The sequence below is a fragment of the Rhineura floridana genome, chromosome 14 (genome assembly GCF_030035675.1).
Source record: "Rhineura floridana isolate rRhiFlo1 chromosome 14, rRhiFlo1.hap2, whole genome shotgun sequence".
Classification (NCBI taxonomy): Eukaryota; Metazoa; Chordata; class Lepidosauria; order Squamata; family Rhineuridae; genus Rhineura; species Rhineura floridana.
The window spans coordinates 12,407,030-12,427,173 of NC_084493.1; the positions used below are offsets into that span (position 1 = coordinate 12,407,030).

Here is a 20,144-nt window from a genome sequence, read left to right on the forward strand (position 1 = left end):
CTAACCTAAACATGTCCTATTTGAACTTGTTGGCAAAGGAGTTAATATCTTACAGAACCATTTGTTAGGGCGTGAGATCTGAGGGCCAAACTAAACCTCAAGTGCAGGTTATTTTAATACAAATTGTGTGTGTGTGTGTCCTCAGGGCCAGTTCTAAAGGGTGGCCAGGATGGGCACTGGCCTGAGGGCCCCGGAGCTACAGGAGCCCCTGAGGGGCCCTCACTCCCCTTCCACAATCCGCATGCCCCCACACCCCCCACTTACCTGTCAGCCAGCTTTTTAGCATTGCCCTTAACGAAGATGGCGGCCGCAGCTTCCCTAAGGTACTGAAGCCACTGCCGCCATCTTAGTTGATGGCAGAGATGTGCACGCATAGCATGCACGTGTGCCATCAACAAAGATGGCGGCAGAGGCTTCATTCCCCTTAGGGAAACCGTGGCCGCCATCTTCATTAAGGGCAATGGTAAAGACTAGACAGGTAGGGGAGTTGTGGGGGGGTGGGGGCACACGGACGCGCACACACACACACACTGGGCGGCCAGGGCAAGCTGATGCCCAAGGGCCCCTGCATGCCTGGAGCCGGCCCTGTGTGTCCTGATTGAGGTCCTAGCATGGGGGGATCCTAGCACGGGGGAGGGTACTTTGGGTGGCTTGCGCTTAAGGGCACAGACAGAGAGCTAATCTACCATTTAGTATGGCCTTTATTTGACGACCAGCTCAGTTTTTGATAGCAACCTTACTTTTAGCCGTAGAGCACATCCTTTGCATGCAGAAGGTCCCCGATTCAGTCCTCAGCATACCTAGATAGGTCTGGGAGAAACCCTTGTCTGCAACTCTACAGTACTGCTGCTAGCCAGTGTAGGCAATACTGAGCTAGACAGGCCAATGGTCTGACTCAGAATAAGGCATGTCCCTATGTTTCTAGTCTGAGCAACAAGCAGACTCATCTCCTTACTATTACCTGAAAGAATCTTGCATGGGCTTGAGCTGCTCCTTCTACCTCTCCTCACTCACTCAGGACTCTCTCTCCCCCCCCCAGGAGAGAGAGAGAGAGAGAGCTGCAATGCTGTGCTGTGAGTAAAAACAATACAAGAACAATATATTTGAGGGAATATTTGAGGGGGGGAAACCCAGTGTTGGAGGAAAGCCACTAAAGTTCGGAGCAAACAGGATTACTCTGCAAAGATGGAGAAAATGCAGAACACTGAAAAATCCAGTGCTAAATCTGAACTCAGCAGAATTCTCACCATCCCTACTCTCCCCCCATATTTAAACTTCTAGATGGGGCAGCTCCCCATGTATTCCCAAAGCCCCCTCCTAAGTTTGGGATCCCTGCAATTAAGCGGAGAAAGTGTGAGGGTCAACTGTCAGAAACTTATACCCCAATTTATTTTGATTTTTATTTATTTTTCAACAAACAGTTGAAGATTTCTCCACAAACTCTATGTAAAATTCACTTTTCAGTAGATGAAACAACCTCTGTTTTGGATACAATTAGGGGGGAAAGCACTAAGTGTAGTACAGAAATATTTATCCGACCATTATTGAAGCAATGTTTTGTGAATTTCACTTAAGCGCTTTTGTTTTCTATCATCTACTAAAAAAACAAGCAGGCTTAAGAAACTAATCTTTTTAAATACACAGAAGGCACCATTTGTTTTCTGGTAGCAATGGGGGGCGAGATTAAATTCAGTTCCAATTTAAAGCTTAATCTATCAAATTCAGACTTTCCAAAAAATATGAAAACCGAAACACAGCAATCCTTTGAAATGTGCACTTATCTGAATTTTGTAATGCAGTTCTCCAACCAAAGAACGCTTACAAATAGGCATATATTAGGTAAAAGTGTGTATAGAAGTGAATGTATTAGTGAAGATAATATATAAAGATGCATTATATTAGGAAAATTGCTTTCCAAAAGGTGTACATTACTTAAAACTGCATACAAAAAATGCTTACTAGGAGAATTTTGCACTATAATGTTGAACAATTTCCATGAGGATTTTTATTTTTAAAAATCGCAAATTGCTGTGGAAATGTGGAGAACTGAATTTAAGATTAGGAAAATGAGAAAATGAGATAACCAGATTTGACAACTCCTTCCATCCCTATTTTATAGTTTGTATAACTAAATGACAACATCCTACCTGGGCTGAAAAACCACAGAAGAAACCAAACCAGAAGTGTACCAGAGTGAAGGCAACATTTTTATAGAAGAAGTAACACAAGAACTTGCACATCCGGAAGTATGACCACCTGCCGTGGACAAGCAAGAGCCTCTGGAGGTATCGGAATTGGGCAAAAGAATAATCACTGTTCAAAATGGCCTGGGTGCCTTCCTGGCCACTGATGCCAACCCCTATGTGGGCACCTGCAAGCAAATGAACAAAAGGGAAATGAATATTTGAAAGGGGACAGGAAATACATGACAAATCAAATGGGTACCACTACTCATAGCTCTTTGGCAGAGCATCTGCTTTTCCTGCAGAAGGTCCCAGGTTCAATTCTCCAGGAAGAACTGAGCAAGAAGACCTCCTATGTGAAATCATGGAGAACAGCTGCCAGGCAGTATAGTAATCAGTTTAGTATAGTAACCAGTACTTTGCTTGCGGTCCGAGTAGGTGTAAGGCAGCTTCATGCACCACCAGCAATGCGGAATATCGCAATTCAGCCTGCAATCCCACACCTAGTTTGGAATGGAGAAGGAATTTGATCAGTTCACAATTAAAGATGAACCTACTATTATTATTATTATCATCATCGTCGTCGTCGTCATCATCGTCTTCTTCATCTTCATCCAGAGGTCCCAGGGCACGTTACAACAATTTTAATATACGGCATTAAAAATAATTAAAAACAACCTAAAATAACAAACTAGGGTGAGTCCTAAAAATACACATTTCAGGTGTCAAAGGCCAGGGTAAAGAGATGCGTCTTCAGCATTCGCCTAAAACTGTACAGTGAAGTTGCCAGATGCACCTTGGCGGGGCGGGAGTTCCACAACTTAGGGGCTGCCACAGAGAATGGCCTCTCGTACCCAATCACCCCAAGCTTCTGAGGTTGGTGGAACTACCAAAAGGGCTAGTTTGCACTTCAAAATTCTCTTTCAAAATGGAGAAACTTTTCTGAATTACACAATGTAAATCTCCAACCAAGTCATACTATATGTACAAAGATGCATACTGTATACCATGTGCATGAAAATGAACGTTTTAGGGAAAATAACATACAAAATGCATTATATTAGGGGAAATTGCTTTGCAAAAGCGTGTATATTGGGCAAAATTGCATACTAAATTGCTGATAAATTTTCATTTTTTTTTAAATCACAAATTGACATGGAAATGTAAAGAACTGAACTCAATATTGGAAAAATGAGAAGCCAAAGTTGACAGATTCGCCCATCTCTATACCCACTTACTTTGGAATAAGCTCCATTGAACTTAGTAGGATTTACTACCAAGTTTATGGGATTTTATTGTATATATTTGTATTTCTTTGTTGTACACCGCCCAGAGAGCTATGCTAGTGGGGCGGTATAAAAATTTAACAAATAAATAAAATAAATAAATAAGTAGACATATATAAAGATTGCCCTGTCAGTTACATAATTACCGGTAATTACCGGAAAATTACTCCTACACACAGGGTCGTAACACATGACCAAAGGAAAAGTCTTCATCTCATTCATTTATTGCACCATTTTATATACCATCCTTCAATACATCGTATTCCCATGGCTGTTAATAATACTAAAAACAAAAAATTAACACGTATAAACAATAGGAAAGATTCCGCTAAAATAAAAACAGCAGATAAAAACTGAACACCATATAATCCCCAGTATAAAAAGGAGAAATAAAATGGTTGCTGGCTGACGCCAAAAGGATAAATAAAAGGACCCACCAAGCAAGCCTGCCTGGGTAGAGTATTCCGTGAATGGGGTGCCACAACTGAGAAGGCCTTCTCCACAGTTGCCACCGACTCATCTCAGAAAGCAATGACACCTGGAGGAGACCTCCTCAAAAGATCTATGCAGTAGCAAATGGGGTGGTAGGACATTACCATACACCTGACCTCCGGTCTGTTACATTGTTGCTGCTTACTGAAAGGTAAAGGGGGAGGTGGCAGCAAGGTTGGCAGAGTGCGAATGCACCAGCGGAGCCAATCCATTGCATTTCCAGCCAGTTCATTTGCATCATTCCCACCTCACAGTCGCCTCACGACATCCTGGTAAGCACCAGCGATGCAACTGGCCGCAGGCCAGGGAAACAGTGGCCCACCATGCCATCCCGCTATTAGCTTGTTTGGGCAGGTTCATATGGAGACGGGCAATCCTTTCAGGTACATACAAGGCCTGTTTGTAGAGTAGGCTGAGGAATAGGGAGGGCTTTAGCTAGCAGCAATTTCAGATAGGGCTGATGACTCCGAGAGAGCTGCATAAAGTAAACGCAGGGCTTGCTGAGGCTAATCCATTTTCCCACAAGTGACCAAATCAAGTGGTGAAGGCAAGAAGAGTCTTTTTAGTGTGTCTAAGCTATTTTTACTGGACTTGTATTTGTTTTGTAATCTGATATAAATAGCCCCAGGACTTCAGGACGAGGCAAGCTATGTATGAAATAAATTCAATAAAAAAATGAAGTATCCTGCCCTCCAGAACTTTTCAGGGTTGCAACCACAGCTGTTCAGTTAGTACAATAAATTCAGTTGGTACTGAACCAGTTGGAAGACATTTTGGAGGTGTATTCATGTATGGAATTAACCCCAAAAGTGTTATAATGTAATCAGCATCTACCCACCCATTTCTTTAGCAAGAGAACAAAACTGCGATTCGGTTCTCCAACCAACCAATGTTGACAAAAGTGTATATATTAGGGGAAAGTGTGCATCGAAATGAACATATAACATACACAAATGCGTTAAACAAGAGAAATTGCTTGCATATTAGGGATTGTGTTAACCAAGATATTGCCCATCATACCTCATTATACTTAGGTATACTGCACCAATTGAAACATTATTTATTTATTATTATTTATTTATTTATTTGATTTATATCCTGCTCTTTCTCTCAGTAGAAGCCCAGGGCGGCAAACAAAAGCACTAAAAACACTTTAAAACTTCATAAAAACAGACTTTAAAATATATTAAAACACAACAACCATTAAACACATATTAAAACAAAACATCTTTAAAATATTTTTTAAAAAGATTTAAAAACATTAAAAAAGGTTTAAAATATATTAAAAAGCAATTCCAACACAGACTCAGACTGGGATAAGGTCGCTACTTAAAAGGCTTGTTGAAAGAGAAAGGTCTTCAATAGGCGCCAGAAAGATAACAGAGATGGTGCCTGTCTAATATTTAATATTTAGGGATATTTAATCCTGTTTAATTTGCATTGCCTGTGTACAATTAGAGGATACTCAAGAGGCTGTGTCATTTTTGCAATGTTTGGACGCCCACAGTTCATTGACATTCCTACAAAAGTTTTTAGTCCTTGCCAAAGTGCAACCTCTCTACTCAAATTCACCCTGAAATTGGGATTTCAGAGGTATGAGGTGGTAGTAAATGCTAGTCCTACTTAGAGTAGACCCAATAAAGTTAACTGACATGCCTAGCTTAGGTTCATCCATTTCAGTGGGCCTACTCTAAGTAGGACTTACTTGAATACAATCCAAGGTTTATAGCGTAGCCTTGTCCTAACGTACCACATACAGGACTCATTTGACATGGAGGACCATTCTGAAGTGGCACAAACCCAGGAAGGCTTTTCCACATTTTTTTTATTTTTCCTTTCTGAATCTCAGTCTTATACATCCAACCAAAAATGTGATAATGGACAGAAAACAAACCTGAGGGTGTCCTATGAATCAGCCCTGTGACTAGCTGTTTGGTACCTATATTTGCACAAAATGGCTGACGTGTCAATGCGCAAGAAATTTTGCTATTCTTACCTAAACATTTTTAGCTTCCATCAAACTTTTTCAGATGGAGAAATCCCACCAAAATGCACTTCAAAATCCACTTTAGATAAAATTTCAGGGACAACTCTAGCAACTACAAAAATGCACCACTGCTTTCTTCATTCACCATAGAAGATGCATCTCAGGCTGCCGTATCCCCTCTCTAACACCTGGCATCCTAACCCCAAATGCATTTCCTAGGAACCAACTCCTAGGGACTGACAGATGCACATTGATGGATGCCCAGGCCTGCTGTGCTTATGATCATCCCTCAGAAAGTAAAGCAGAAGGGATTCCCCACCTCCCACCCAGAATTTTGCTCTTCGTCACATGAAGGGATTCTTGAAAAGTTTGCCATGATATATAGTTGGACTTTCTCAACATTCCTTTCAAATAGTCAGCATACAGAACCTCCACTTACTTTTGATCATGCCAATATCATTGGCTCCATCTCCAATGGCCAAGGTGATAGCTTTCCGGTGCTTTTTGACCAGCTCCACAACCTGTGCTTTCTGCAAGGGAGTGACTCTGCAGCAGATCACAGCTTTACAAGAGCAAGCAGCTTCCACGAATTCATTTTCCAGATCAGCCTCAAGTGCATGAGCCTTCAGATAGAAAGTTTGCCCATCAAACAGCTGCAAACTGTTTTAAACAGTCTTTTGTTTTTAAGATGTTTTAAAGTGCTTTTAGTGTTTTTGTTTGCCCCCCTGGGCTCCTTCTGGGAGGGAGGGTGGGATATAAATTTAATAAAATAAATAAATAATAAAATAATTTCAAGGGCCTAATGAATACTGCCACACCATTAATCATCATCGTAATTGTGTGTCACTGACCTGCATGTCCTCCACATATTACCCTGTTAACATCTATCAATGTAGGAATGGGGGAGAAATTTGATTCAGTAGGCATTTAAAGCCAAATCTCTCAAATTCACACCTTCTGAAACAATCTAAGATATCCTTCAACATTCGCACTTAACTGAATTTTATGATTTAGTTCTCCAACCAAGCAATGTTGACAAAAGTGCATATATTAGGGGAAAGTGTGCATCAAAATGAATATATAGCATACACAAAGAGAAATTGCTTGCAGAAACGGGTACGCTAGTCAAAACCGCCTACAAAAATATGTTTATTAGGAGAAATTCGCACAAAAGTGCTGAAGAATTTTCATGAGGATTTTTATTTTTAAAAATCACAAAAATGTGGTGAACTGAATTTAATACTGGAAGAATGAGAAACTGGGAGAACCAAAATTGACAGATCCTTCTGGATCCTAGATGGGCATGATGCCATATCTCTATCTCATGTTATTCGCTGTGCCAGGCATGTATCTCCTATAATTGTGAATTCTGTCAAGCCCAAGTAAAATCCAAGAAAGACATTTCAGAACTGAGGACGTTTAGCGTAGGACATGTTCATTTTTGTAATATGACCAGGGCTGTGGAGTCGGAGTCGTGGAGTCGGAAGCAATTTTGGGTGGAGTCGGAGTCGGTAGAAACATACCAACTCCAACTTCAAAATAAATTTTGATTGACAATTTTTTTAAAACTATACATTCAAAGTGTCAAAGAAGCTTCCCATGAAGTCAGCTGTAGTTGAGCATTTCACCATAACTCAAGATGGAAAACATTTTGTGTGTCAGTGTATGACACAGGACCCAGATGAAGACAAATGCTGTGATGCCAAGATCAGCGCATGTTCAGGCAGCAATAAAAATGCTCCTATGAGAGCTTCCAATTTAAAAAGACATTTACAGCCCTTTCCACGGCTGTGGAGTTGGAAGCAATTTTGGGTGGAGTCGGAGTCAGACAGTAGAAAAATAGAGGAGTCGGAGTCAAAGGTTTGGTGTACCGACTCCACAGCCCTGAATATGACACACAAAAAGGTGAGCATTTCTGAATAAGAATAATTCTGTCTTATTTGTGGATAATGCTAGATCAGCCTTTCCCAACCAGTGTGCCTCCAGATGTTGTTGGACCACAATTCCCATCTTTCCTGACCATTGGCAATGCTGACTGAGGCTGATGGGAGTTGTGGTCCAACAACATCTGGAGGCACACTGGTTGGGAAAGGCTGTGCTAGATACTGAGCATATCCACTGAAAAGATGACAACGAAGAAAACTGTTTTTTAAAAAAAGAGCACAAAAAAGGAAGGAAGAACAACAACTCTACACCATTGATAAAAGAGCCAGCCTACACACATTTCAAACCAATGTTCTTCTTCAGGGAAGTTATATTTGTAGCAGTCCTGCACCCAAAGTGGCTGTGGTAGCAAGTGGTTGCAGCGCCCACTCAGGCAATGGAAAAGCCTGGCAAGTGGCTTCAGCATGCAGAAGCACATTGCATGGGCCCTGGGCAGTGGGTGTAGCCAATGCAAGGGATATTTAAGTTTGCCCCGCCCCTCTCCTGGCCTCTTCATTCATCAGACTTAAATAGTTATAGGTAGTGAGGGCTCGGTGAGCACCCTTAGGCACTTTAAAAGGAAAGGTGTGCTCCTGAGACCTCCCTTCCAGGGCTGTGAGACTCGCTGGCATAATTAGGGAGCATCTTTGGGGCCAACCTGTAACACCCGTCTGGAGTTGTGGGGCCCCAGGAGGGTGTGGAGCAGGAAGGTCTCCCTACTCGGCTATTAGTTGGATCCTGCACCTTATGCAGATTTGCTTTGGGTTTAATAAATAATGAAAGAAAGAAATGTGCCCCAGTTCAACCAACCTTGTGTGCCACTGAAGCAGGATTAAACCCTGTCCTCCCGTCCATCAGGTTGCAGGCCAAATTGGACCCCCTGGTGGCCCTGATTGCCCTGGAGCATTCTTTCCCAATCTTTGGATCTGTCAATGTTGCTGGACTACGGTTCCCATAATTCCTGACCATTGGCTATGCTGGCTGGTGCTGATGAGAGTTGTAGTCCAGCAACATCTGGGGATGCAAAGGTTGGGACAGGCTGTGCCAGAGGCTCTCTACTCCTGAAGTAGTATAAGAGTGTTCTAAATATAAGGTATGGATGGAGCCTATAATCCACTCAACTGGGAGAACAATTTGTCTTTGCCTATGGCGACAAAGAGAGCTTCCCTGAAAAAGAGCTCTGCTCAAAACATGTGCACGCTGGTTATTTCACAAATACGACTTTCATTGGGTCTTGTGTCCCCCCCCCCGCCACACGGGCTACACCTTTGTAATTACTTCCTTCTCTTTTGTGCTTCTTGTGTCCTCCTTCTTATACCCTGTTATCCAAAAGTGCTTCGAGAGCTGTTTCTTGTATAAATATAAAAGGGGAAGGGATGGGGGAAAACACCCAAAAGATCAAAGTGCTTGTAGCCCATACAACAAGTTGTGTTCAAAGTTCAACCAGAGCTTTTCATGGCCTTAGCAATTCAGAAGAGCATTTCAGATACTTGTTCTGAGATTTGGAGGCTTACCAGCGTACAAGAAACAGCTATAAAAGTAAGCTTTTCTTCTGTTATGACAAGAACCAGGTTTCTTAATCAAAGCCAAGTGTTTTGATATCCCTGTAAAAGCTGATATTTAGAGAAACCACTTGAGGTATCTTAATGACATTAATTTGGAACAGTAATGACTTTCAGGTCAGTCTGCGCTCTTAAATAGCTGACATCAGGAATATATTCAGCCTCAAGCCTTCTTGCCTCTGCCTTGTTGCTTTTTTAAGTAATTGGCAATGACTTGTGATATTCCCCTCACACAAGTACTTAAACAATACCAGTGGTCAATTTCTAATGTTAAGACCATTAAAAAAAAAAGCTGCACCAAGTTACTAATTTGATTTCCATTCCAAAGCCATCCAAAAGTTAAGATGTCATTTCTAATTGGTCTTTACAGCTCGATCAGCCTTTGTATTTAGCTTTCTTGTGAAATAGTTTTGGAGTTTGGAGAGGGATCTGTCATAGTTAGAACACCAAAGAGACATTAAGAGTGGGGAAGAAAGAGGAAAATCCAGAAACTATTCACTTACAAGGCTATGACCATTTATTACTAAGGCATAATCACCAGTGACAGTCTCTTCCAAGTTTTGCATTGATTTTTGGAGTTTTTCATCACAAGCATGTCCATCAGAAAGATCTTTGCTTAGTCCAAACATAAGATCTTTTGTTTTCCTAAAAAAAATAAAATGCATCTATGAGATACAGGCTGGGATCCAACGAACAGACATTCAGTTGCAAGTGATAACTTTAAGACAGCCAGAGCGTGGTTTTTGTCACAGCGGTTCCCACCATGGAAGAAGCAACTCTTTGATCAATTTAAAAAGTGGTTTGTCTCTGTTTTCTCCCACATTCACATATTCTTTTTTGGGATCCTGGTCAAGGCCAAACCTGTCAAGCCCTAAAGAGTAAAGGAGCCCATGTAAGTAAACACTCCAACCACATGTGCAGATCTACTGTTTCCAGTGGCAGGTGGGGGTCCTACCTGCCAGTGAATCTGCTCACGAGCAAACAGTCCACAATATATTCCATAGATTACACCACAGAACATAAGAAAAGACTGCTGGCATAGGCCAATGCCCATCTAGTCCAGCATGCTGTTCTTCTGGTGGCCAACCAAATGCCAACGGGAAACCCGTAAGCAGGACCTGAGTGCAAGAGCACTTTCTCCTCCTGCAATTTCCAGACACTGGCATTCAAAAGCATACTGCCTCTGACTGAGGGGGCAGAGCATAGCCATCATGGCTAGTAGCCATTATTGAAAGCCTTCTCCTCCATGAATTTGTCTAATCATGAGGAGATTCACTGTTTCGTATAGTGACCACATTCACACCATACATTTATTCCATTATTATTCCACTTTAAATAGTCATGGCTTCCCTCAAAGAATCCTGGGAAGTGTAATTTTCGAAGGGGTGCTGAGAGTTGTAATTTCCGAAGGGGTGCAGAGAGTTGTTAGGAGAGCCCTATTCTCCTCGTAGAGCTACAATTTCCAGAGTTCTCTGGGAAGAGGGATTGACTCAGAACTGTAGCTCTGTGGGGAGAATAGGGGGTCTCCTAACAACTCTCAGCATCTTTCACAAACTACCCTTTCCAAGATTCTCCACCAGACTTTTCCCCCCTCAAGGCATACACCAAGAAAGGTATGGTGTGAACAAGTTCTAATTGGCTATAGCCACAGCAACAGCCAACTTTATCAAACAACATGGAATTAGTTTGAAAAAACCACCATTAAGCTATTGAAACTTAACACCATGTATGTCAATGTAAAAAACAATCACCATCCTTTTCCTAGCTTGCAGACCCAACCAAGAGCCACTTAAAACCCTGGTTTGTTTTCTTGAGATCAGCAGGTCAGCAAACAGCTGGCACAAGGAGAGAATAGTTTCAGACATTACAGCATGTGGCAAAAATCAAATATGCAAATGGATTCTCATGTCCAGTTTCCATCAACGTCATTGTACACAAACAGATGTGGGCATCTTGCACATGGAGAAAAGTGTAGGTTCCTCATACATCTGGGACCTGCATCTCCCACAAAGGATACAGCAAGTTCCCTTTTCAAATGGAAGTGTTGCAACATTTAACACCTCCTAGAACTTTATGGATTTTACAGCCAAGCAAAGGAGAAGAAACAATGAAGATAGTTGACGACAAGCAAATAATTGCTTTAAAAGGTTTTTACCTAAGTTCTTCACATACTTCTTTTTGTGTGTGACCATCTACTATGAAAATCTCATCCATGGCGTCAGTGAGCATGTGGCAGGAGTAACCAATGTTCATGGCAGTTTCTAAAAATAATGAATGAATCTTTTATTACGGTCACAGACCAGAAGATTAAAATTGGTTTAAAAAGCCACAAAAATTTAAAAACCATTAAAACTTAAAATACATATAGAACACAACTACTGGTAATTATTGCAAACCAAATAAATACAGATTAAGTAGTCTGATGGTCAGAGGACTGGCAGCATTTTTTCCCTAATTTGCATTGTGATAAAAAAGAACTTTGCAACACTTTCAGTAACAGAGGTAAGTTAATAAGTGGTGCAACTTAAAGCAACTGTGATTTTGTCAATCCTAACATTAAAATTAGGGCATCACATTCACATGATGTTCTTGTAATCTAGCATCTATGTTAAGCTTTATTAAAAAATGGATATGAAACATGTGGTCTTGCACATGTAAGACTAGAATACCATGCACATATTCACATACACATATTTATATTAATATATCATTTTCTGGTTCATCCAGAGCAGAGGTGGGTACCTCTTTGCTTCTGTGGGCCAGATCCTTAACAGGATTAACCTCATGGGCGAAATTTGACAGGTGGGTGAAGCTGATGAGTGGGGGTTAAATCCTGCTGTATTGCCAGCCTGTGCCAGTTCCCTGCAACTGGCCTGCAGAATTGAACCCCACCACCCTGCCCATTAGTTGACATCTCAAAGATGGCCTTTCCCAACCTTTGGGTCCCCAGATGTTGCTGGACTACAATTCCTATCATTCCAGACCATTGCCCATGTGGCTGGGCTGATGGGAGTAGCACTTCAGCAACATCTGGGGACCCAAGTTTGGGGAGGTCTGTTCTAAGGGTTGTAATCCACTGCTAGTCCTTCTCCAAGGAGATCAGTTGAAGCAAATTAACATAACATCCTTAGATTCGTTCATTTCAGTGGGTCTACTCTGAGTAGGACTAACACTGGATACAACTCTGTATCTCTGCCTCATGTGGACTCTACTGTATTTATTATTATTATTATTATTATTTAGTTGTTTTATTTTTAAAAAGTCTCAGAGTGGCTTAACAAGATAAAATACAACAGATAAAAACAATGAAAATCAGAAAATAGCAATGTTCAGTACAAGACCCGAAAAATCCAGGAACATAAGAAGATAATAATTTATCTTCTAAGCTGGTCCTAAGCAGTCTATTCTATTTCATCCACTACCTCAGACTAAAAACAGAACATAAAATTAGCCTTCATTCTAAAATATGATTTTTGAAAAGAGAAGAAGATAATATCCCACTTTTTGGTCCCAAAGCCTCCAGAGGAACTAAGCAATTTGCGACAACAAACAACGTAGTTCATAAAATTATAAAAAAGGAAAACTTAGAAGTTTTAAAAAATGCTTTAAAAGACAACAGCTAGAAAGAGCCTAGATAAGTGAAAAGGTCTTCGTCTGGTGCAAATAAGTCATCAGGCAGAACCAAGACCACTTCTATGAGGAGAGCATTCCAGGGTCAGGGTGCCACAATGGAGAAGGCCCTACCCCAACCATCACCTACCTCATTTCCAAAGATGCAGGAACTCAGAAAAGGCCCTGCAAGGCAGATATCAATGCTCAAGGCAAGTTCAAGCAGAAAGAGATAGCCACTGAGACATCCTGGTACCAATTCTGTTAGGGCTTTAAAACTAGAAACCAGCACTTTGAATGAGTCTCAGAAAATGACCTGAAATCATTTGCTTGAACTGAATTTAATTTAGTGGCCATCGTGATCCCGACTACAAGCAGTGATCTGGATATGGTTGCAGAGGGCAAGGGCCTTGCTAAGGAAGGCCAGTTGTGCAGACAGTTGTGGCTCTAGACATGGACCCTGGCACCAAGCCTGAACCAACCACCAGGACCCTCCTGAGCCTGCAAGCTCCCCGAGGAAGATTCTACTGGGGCACTAGCATTCTGTCCCCCTCAGGCCTCACCCTCAACAGAGCCCACTCACCAATATAGGCAATATGCCCGATGAGAAATAGCAGAGAAATGACGGAATGACAGGATTCAGGACAGAACACTGTCCCTTTTCCAGCTCTCCACTGCTTAGCAAGCAGTCTGGTGAAGCCTAGGAGAGGTAACCTGTCCCAGGGAGTATATAAAGGCTCCGTCACAGCCAAGCCCTTGTTGATCAAGTTGTCTGCCCTCTGTGCTCTGTCCAAGGTTCTGAAAGTCCTGGGTCTGATCACCCTTGGGTCGTTTTTTGTTTTTGTCTTTTTGAAATGTGGCCTTGGAAGTGCTTTTACTAGCTATGGTTGGTGCACAAGTTAAATAGGCATAGTCTGCCCACTGTTATCTGCACACTTGTGACATCTTGTCTGAAATACAAGATGTGTTTTACGCGCTGCGATGATTAACAGAACAAGTCTGCCTTTGAAGATTAGTCACCTCGGAAACTTCAATTCGTTCAACATACAGCAACTGTTGATGCAAATGATTTCAGCGTCAATATGTTTTAGCAATTAAGTCACAGTGGGCTACCAAGGGATACTTGGAAAAGCTGAAGAAGGCCACCAGTCACTCAGGAAAGTTTCACTGGATTTATTTATCTGATTTATATCAATGACACTGGATGACACTGACAGGTTGCAGTGGTGGCTGAGAAGTATTGCTTCTTCTTCATCATCATCAATGCTGAGCAGGCTCCAAAATGAGCCCTTGCCTCATTTTGTTGCATTAATCAAATGTTTTCTGCCACTGCTGCCCCAGTCACTGTCCCAATGTCTTTGTTGCCCACATCACCTGCATAAATGAAGAAGCTGAATATGCTCTAGCCAGAGGATGTTTAGGGGCAATAATGTCCATCACACAGTTCATCTCTGATGTAGCTCAGTGGTACAGCATCTGCTTTGCGTGTAAAAGATCCCAGGTTCAATCCCTGGCGTCTCCAGGTAGTGCTGGAAGAGACTCCTGTCTGAAACCCTGGAGAGGTGCTGCCAGTCAGTGTAGACAATACTGAGCTAGATGGACCAGCTCTCTATGTGCTGCATCCAACAGAGCAATCAAGGCATCAAGAAGAATGCTAGCAATGGTGCTCAGTTGAGTCTTATAGCTAAAACTTGGTGTTTTTTTTAAAAAAATAGCATCAACAACATGGCTGCTGTGCAGAATGCATAGAAGTGACAAGCCCAGAGACCTTTTGACAGCCTTGCAGATAAGGCTGTTGAAAGTTACTAGCTCGCATAACTATGTTGTAGCCTAACAGGAGAGGACAGGAAAGGGTGAGAGAAGCTTCCGCAAAACAATCTTGTCTGGTTGCCTGGAGGACATTCTTATTCACTCTAGGCAACCAGAAGAGTGATGATTTGCAGGCTAATAATATACAAGGCATAAGCAAGACCATTTTTCTTTTTAGTTTTATGACTGCTGAACAGCAAGAATAATTATAGCGGCTCTATGTGTTAATCTCCCTCCTTTTGTGAACTGATGGAGAGTGCAAATCCCAAAGGATGTGTAAACCAAGAGGCTGCCAAACGGGACCCTTTACATGGTGTGCCTCTATACACCAATCCATAAATAATACAACAAAACACCTGAGAGATGGTTGCAAAGGAAAATCCCAACAGCCAGCCTCTCTCCCTTCCTGCTGCGATGATCAGCAGAACGAGACTAGGGAGGGAAAGTGGAGCAAAAGTCAAGAGAGGGAAAGAGTATCAAAAATACATAACTATATCAAACCACTCTAAGTCAGTAGACCCTAATAAAACATACCCATGAGTGCCGAAATAATTGGTTGAAGAGCTGATTCACATATGCACTGGGTTCAAAGATCTCAAATTCAGCTGTCATAAATAGCTACAGAACGTTACTTACATTACACATTTATATTGATTTTTTTACAAGCCTTGCATATTGGTCTTTGAGGAGTATACTCAAAGCTATATCATAGAGAGATGGAAAGATTATTTAAACAGTGTAAGTCTGTAGCGTAGATATACCTACAGACAAATAGATCCGGTTGCTCAGACTTTTTGCCTTGTTTTTCCATTGCAATTCTTTTCATATATTGCATTTGTATCCCACCTCTTCTCCTAAGGAGCTCAGGGTGATGTACGTGGGGGGCCCTCCCCTCATTTTAGGCTGGCAAAAACCTTGTGAGGTGATTTAGGCTGAAAGATAATGACTGGCCCAAGGTCTTCCAGTGAGTATTACGGTTGAATGGGGATTTGAACCTCCTTGGTCCTAGTCTGATACTCTAACCATTACACCACACTGGAAATTGCACCAGGTTGACTGGACAGAGGCCAGTCTGATATCCCTCCACAGAGAACCAACTGATACACAAAACAGAAAACCTACCTTGCTTGTCTCCTGTTAGTACCCAGATCTTAATGTTGGCTAGTGATAAGCTTGCAATGGTTTCTGAAACTCCTTCTTGCAGTTTGTCTTCTATAGCAGTGGCACCCAGTAACTTTGGAAGGAAGCAGAACAGATCAGTCTGAAAGACCCATTAACTATACAATTGTTAACAAGCATGAGCTCTGGACAACATAACTTGGGATTCTTGATATAAACTGGAAACTTCTCAGCATAATGGCAGCTTTAGTAACAATATCTTGAATCTTGAAGCACATTCTTTGCATGTAAAAGACCCAGGGGCAATCCCTAGTAACTCCAGGTAAGGCTCATCTGAAACCCTGGAGAACCACTGCCACCTGTGTGTGCAATGATGCCCCTGAGGCCTTCCCTCCACACCAACAAAGCCTCTGAGCATCCAGCTACTGCTCCCCTGGTAATGAGATGGTGACAGACTCTCCCTTGAAAAAATATAGAGTTGAAGGAGGAAGTTGGAAAAGTGGCGCTCTTTCCTACTTTTTTCTTTCAGCTCTATGAGCTTTCCGAGGCTCAGATTAATTCTACCAGATCAAACTTTTATCCAGATCCCTCAGAAAAGCAAATTATATGAGCTTGCATTCTCTCTTTCTGTGCGGATGTGTGTGTGTATGTGGAGAAGTGATCTGGGTGAGGGAGAGAGAAGTGGCCAGAGGGGGTGCATCTATGGCATTTGTTCAAACATCCAACTGCACCCATGGGCCTAAAAAGCTTGGGGTTCCCTAGTGTAGATAATACTAAGCGAGATGGATCAAATGGTTCGACTCAGTATAAGGCAGCTTCCATTGTATCCAGGAGTCACGGTTGCTGCTTCCCAAGCCTGCCTGGGAAGAACGGTGAAAATGAAGCCCTGTCTCGACTAACTTAAGATGAACAGAGTCACTGGAGAAAGGACAATGGTGCCCTCTCTGGAATCTGCTGCTTCATGACAAGGCTGGCCTTGGACATCCGCTTCCAGTACCACAAGAGTGAAACATGGCATGCTGGAATAAGAATACTGGACCATATAGGACATGGACATTGTGTTGCAAGGTTTCATCTTCCTGATTTGGTCAACCAGCCTCAGGCTGGGGATGATAATGGAACGCAATGGTGTTAGTGGGAGAGAAATTTGATTCAGTGAGCATTTAAAGATGACCTTAACAAATTCACGCTTTCTGAAACAACACAAGAACCAAAACACAGCCATCCTTTGAAATGCACACTTCGCTGAGTTTTGTAACACAGTTCTCCAGGCAAGTAATGTGTACAAAAATGCACGTACTGAGGTAAAGCTTGCATAAAAATGCATAAATTAGTGACAACAGCATTATATTCAGGGAAACTGCTTTGCAAAAATGTGCACATCAGGCAACATTGCATACAAGCTGGTGTATATTAGAAGAAATTCACACTAAAATACTGATGAATTTTCATGAGGACCTATTTTTTTAAAAAAAAATAGATTGCAAACTGGTGTTGAAAGGTAGATAACTGAACTGTAGATTGGAACAACAGGAAACAGAGAGAAACCAAAACTAGATTTCCGCATCCCTACTAGAAGGTGCTTTGCGCATACCATGGACTGTGAAAAAGACAAATGATTGGGTGTTAGATCAAATTAAACCAGAACTATCACTTGAAGCTAAAATGTTGAAACTGAGGTTATCATACTTTGGACACATAATGAGAAGACATGATTCATTAGAAAAGACAATAATGCTGGGGAAAACAGAAGGGAGTAGAAAAAGAGGAAGGCCAAACAAGTGATGGATTGATTCCATAAAGGAAGCCATAGACCTGAACTTACAAGATCTGAACAGGGTGGTTTATAACAGATGCTCTTGGAGGTCGCTGATTCATAGGGTCGCCATAAGTCGTAAATCGACTTGAAGGCACATAACAACAACAACAAACTAGAAGGTGGCAGACTGTACTCCTCATGTTTTAAAATCCTACAGTGCTCTTTGGTTGGGTTGAAGAGCTCAGCTCCATGCAGTTAAGGCAGATGTAGCATTCATTCCAGACATGTTTAGGAGTATTAATGAGGGAGCAGCCTCAGCTATGGAGCACTGTGCAGAGTACCTGCTCCTCTTTCAAACCAAATGGTTGTACCTATGATAATACAGGCATACCCCGCTTTCACATACGCAATGGGACCGGAGCGTGTATGTAAAGTGAAAATGTACTTAAAGTGAAGCAATTATCTATGCATGTACTGCACTGCAATCGCCACTAGATGGCAGCGGCGTCATGCCATTAAGTGTCCGTAATTGCGAAGCACCCGTACGTTAAGCGGGGTGTGGTGGCGTATGGAGCATGTACGTTATAGCGAGGTGACGTTAAGTGAAGCGACGTTAAGCGGGGTGTGCCTGTATTTGAGGCAACCCTCTGAATACCAGTTGCTGGGAAATACAAGTGGGGGAGAGTATGGTTGCGCTCAGGTCCTACTATGGGCATCCAATAGGCATCTGGTTCGGATAACAGGATGCAGGACTAGATGGGCCTTTGGCCTCATCCAACAGGTTCTTCTTAACCTATCATGGAAATATCCTTGATGTGATGTCATCCGTAAATCTGAAGTCCTTTTTATTTTCTAAACTTTTCCATTCCAGGTAATCTTAACAGGTCTCACCCATTCTAGACTTTAAAGTGATGTCTCACTGCTTTTAATGTTTGTTGTTTAATTTTTATGCACTTTGTTGTATTTTATTAAAGATAACACCTTGATCACTTTTTAAAAAGGCAAATATACAAAATATTTTCCTCTGCAAGCTGACTTGCATACCTTCAGGTCTTTTTCAATGTCTTCATACGCTGAAGCAAGCTGTTCATCCCGATTATCTCGTGAGCTGCTGGCTTTCTGATAAACTTCAAACCACTCCTGAAATTGCTCTTCATTCACATTTTTGTATGCAAGAGCTAATGTTCGGAGACCTTCTCCAGCAAACTCCTATTATAGGTGCATCAAAAAATACAAACACTTTGTAAGATGCGTGCTCCTTGAAACAGCTTTTTATCCCACCCTCACCCCCTCGCTTTTAAGTTGTGAAGTCACAAAAGATGCTAAATTTTCAGGTCATATCCTGTTGTCATTTATGTTGATGTGAAAGCATGAACACTTTCCTCCTCCTATAGCTGCAGCTGTTTTAAGGTGCAACTTCATTAGTGCTGATTTTATGTCAATGAATGCACTCACAACAAAATGTGGTGGCTTCTGATTTGGGTCCCAGTGTCATGATTTGTGCTTGACTCCATATGCCAGCAGCAATCTGGGAAACCTAAAGTCCCAATTAATTTGACTGGTGAATAGGGATGGGTGAGAATTTGGACTTAGCACCAGATTTTTCAATCTCTTTGGAGAGATTCTGTTTGCTCTGAACTTCAGCAGCTTTCATCCGACACCAGATTTTCCACCTCAAATATACTGTTCTTTTATTGATTTTACTCACAGCGCAACACAGCATTACTGCTCGCTCTCTCACACACACACTCTCTCTGCCACCGTCATTCCACTTGAATAATCCAAGCTCCAAGTCAGAAGAAAGCAAGCCAAGCCTATAATAGCAGAGGACGCAAAGCTGCTTTCCTTTCTAAATATCTATAATTCCTTTCAATATATCAATAGCTTCTTTCAAAATATAATTCCAGTCAAAATATTGATAGTTTCCTTTAAAATATCAATATTAATAAAGTAAAAGCAATGAACAGCAGACAAAGAATGAACTAGAATCAAAATTGCCTGTTAGGTCAACAGAATGTTTTTGAAGTGACAACAGCCAACAGATCCCATCCTTATTGATGAATGGAGAAAAAGAGCTAGTTGGTTGTATCCAATGGTAGTCCTACTCAGAGTAGACCTACTGCAAAGACTACAGTAAGATAATGTATGTGAAGTGCTCTGCTTATTGTAAAGCTATGCAAACACTATCTAATTATAATTATTTCCCAAACATAAGAAGAAATATTATATGAAAGCTAAATAAAAGCAAAAACAAAAAGCACTCAAAGCAAAGTTATGCATGCAAATGTCGAAGTCAGAACATCTGGTGTGCTAAATGCTCAAAGATCCATGCCAGTTAATTTAGACCTTCCTGCAGTGTCAGGATCTTCTATTGTAGAATCATGAATTCCCATAAACTCCCATTTCTTATATCTT

The 20,144-nt window shown here is 41.6% G+C and overlaps 1 protein-coding gene across 2 annotated transcripts in view; it reads right to left on the reverse strand.

The window, feature by feature from the left end:
• The window catches only part of ATP8B4 (ATPase phospholipid transporting 8B4 (putative)), an 85,929-nt gene that overhangs the window by 14,053 nt on the left and 51,732 nt on the right, over positions 1-20,144 (reverse strand). The window contains exons 10-15 of one of the 2 annotated variants that reach the window (XM_061595025.1): positions 18,774-18,938; positions 15,974-16,085; positions 11,589-11,694; positions 9,937-10,078; positions 6,388-6,571; positions 2,148-2,371 (exon numbers count right to left, since the gene is read on the reverse strand). In XM_061595025.1, coding sequence (XP_061451009.1) covers positions 2,148-2,371; positions 6,388-6,571; positions 9,937-10,078; positions 11,589-11,694; positions 15,974-16,085; positions 18,774-18,938 — 933 coding nt within the window. The remainder of the gene's footprint in view (positions 1-2,147; positions 2,372-6,387; positions 6,572-9,936; positions 10,079-11,588; positions 11,695-15,973; positions 16,086-18,773; positions 18,939-20,144) is intronic. The other variant, XM_061595024.1, reaches the window with a different exon arrangement.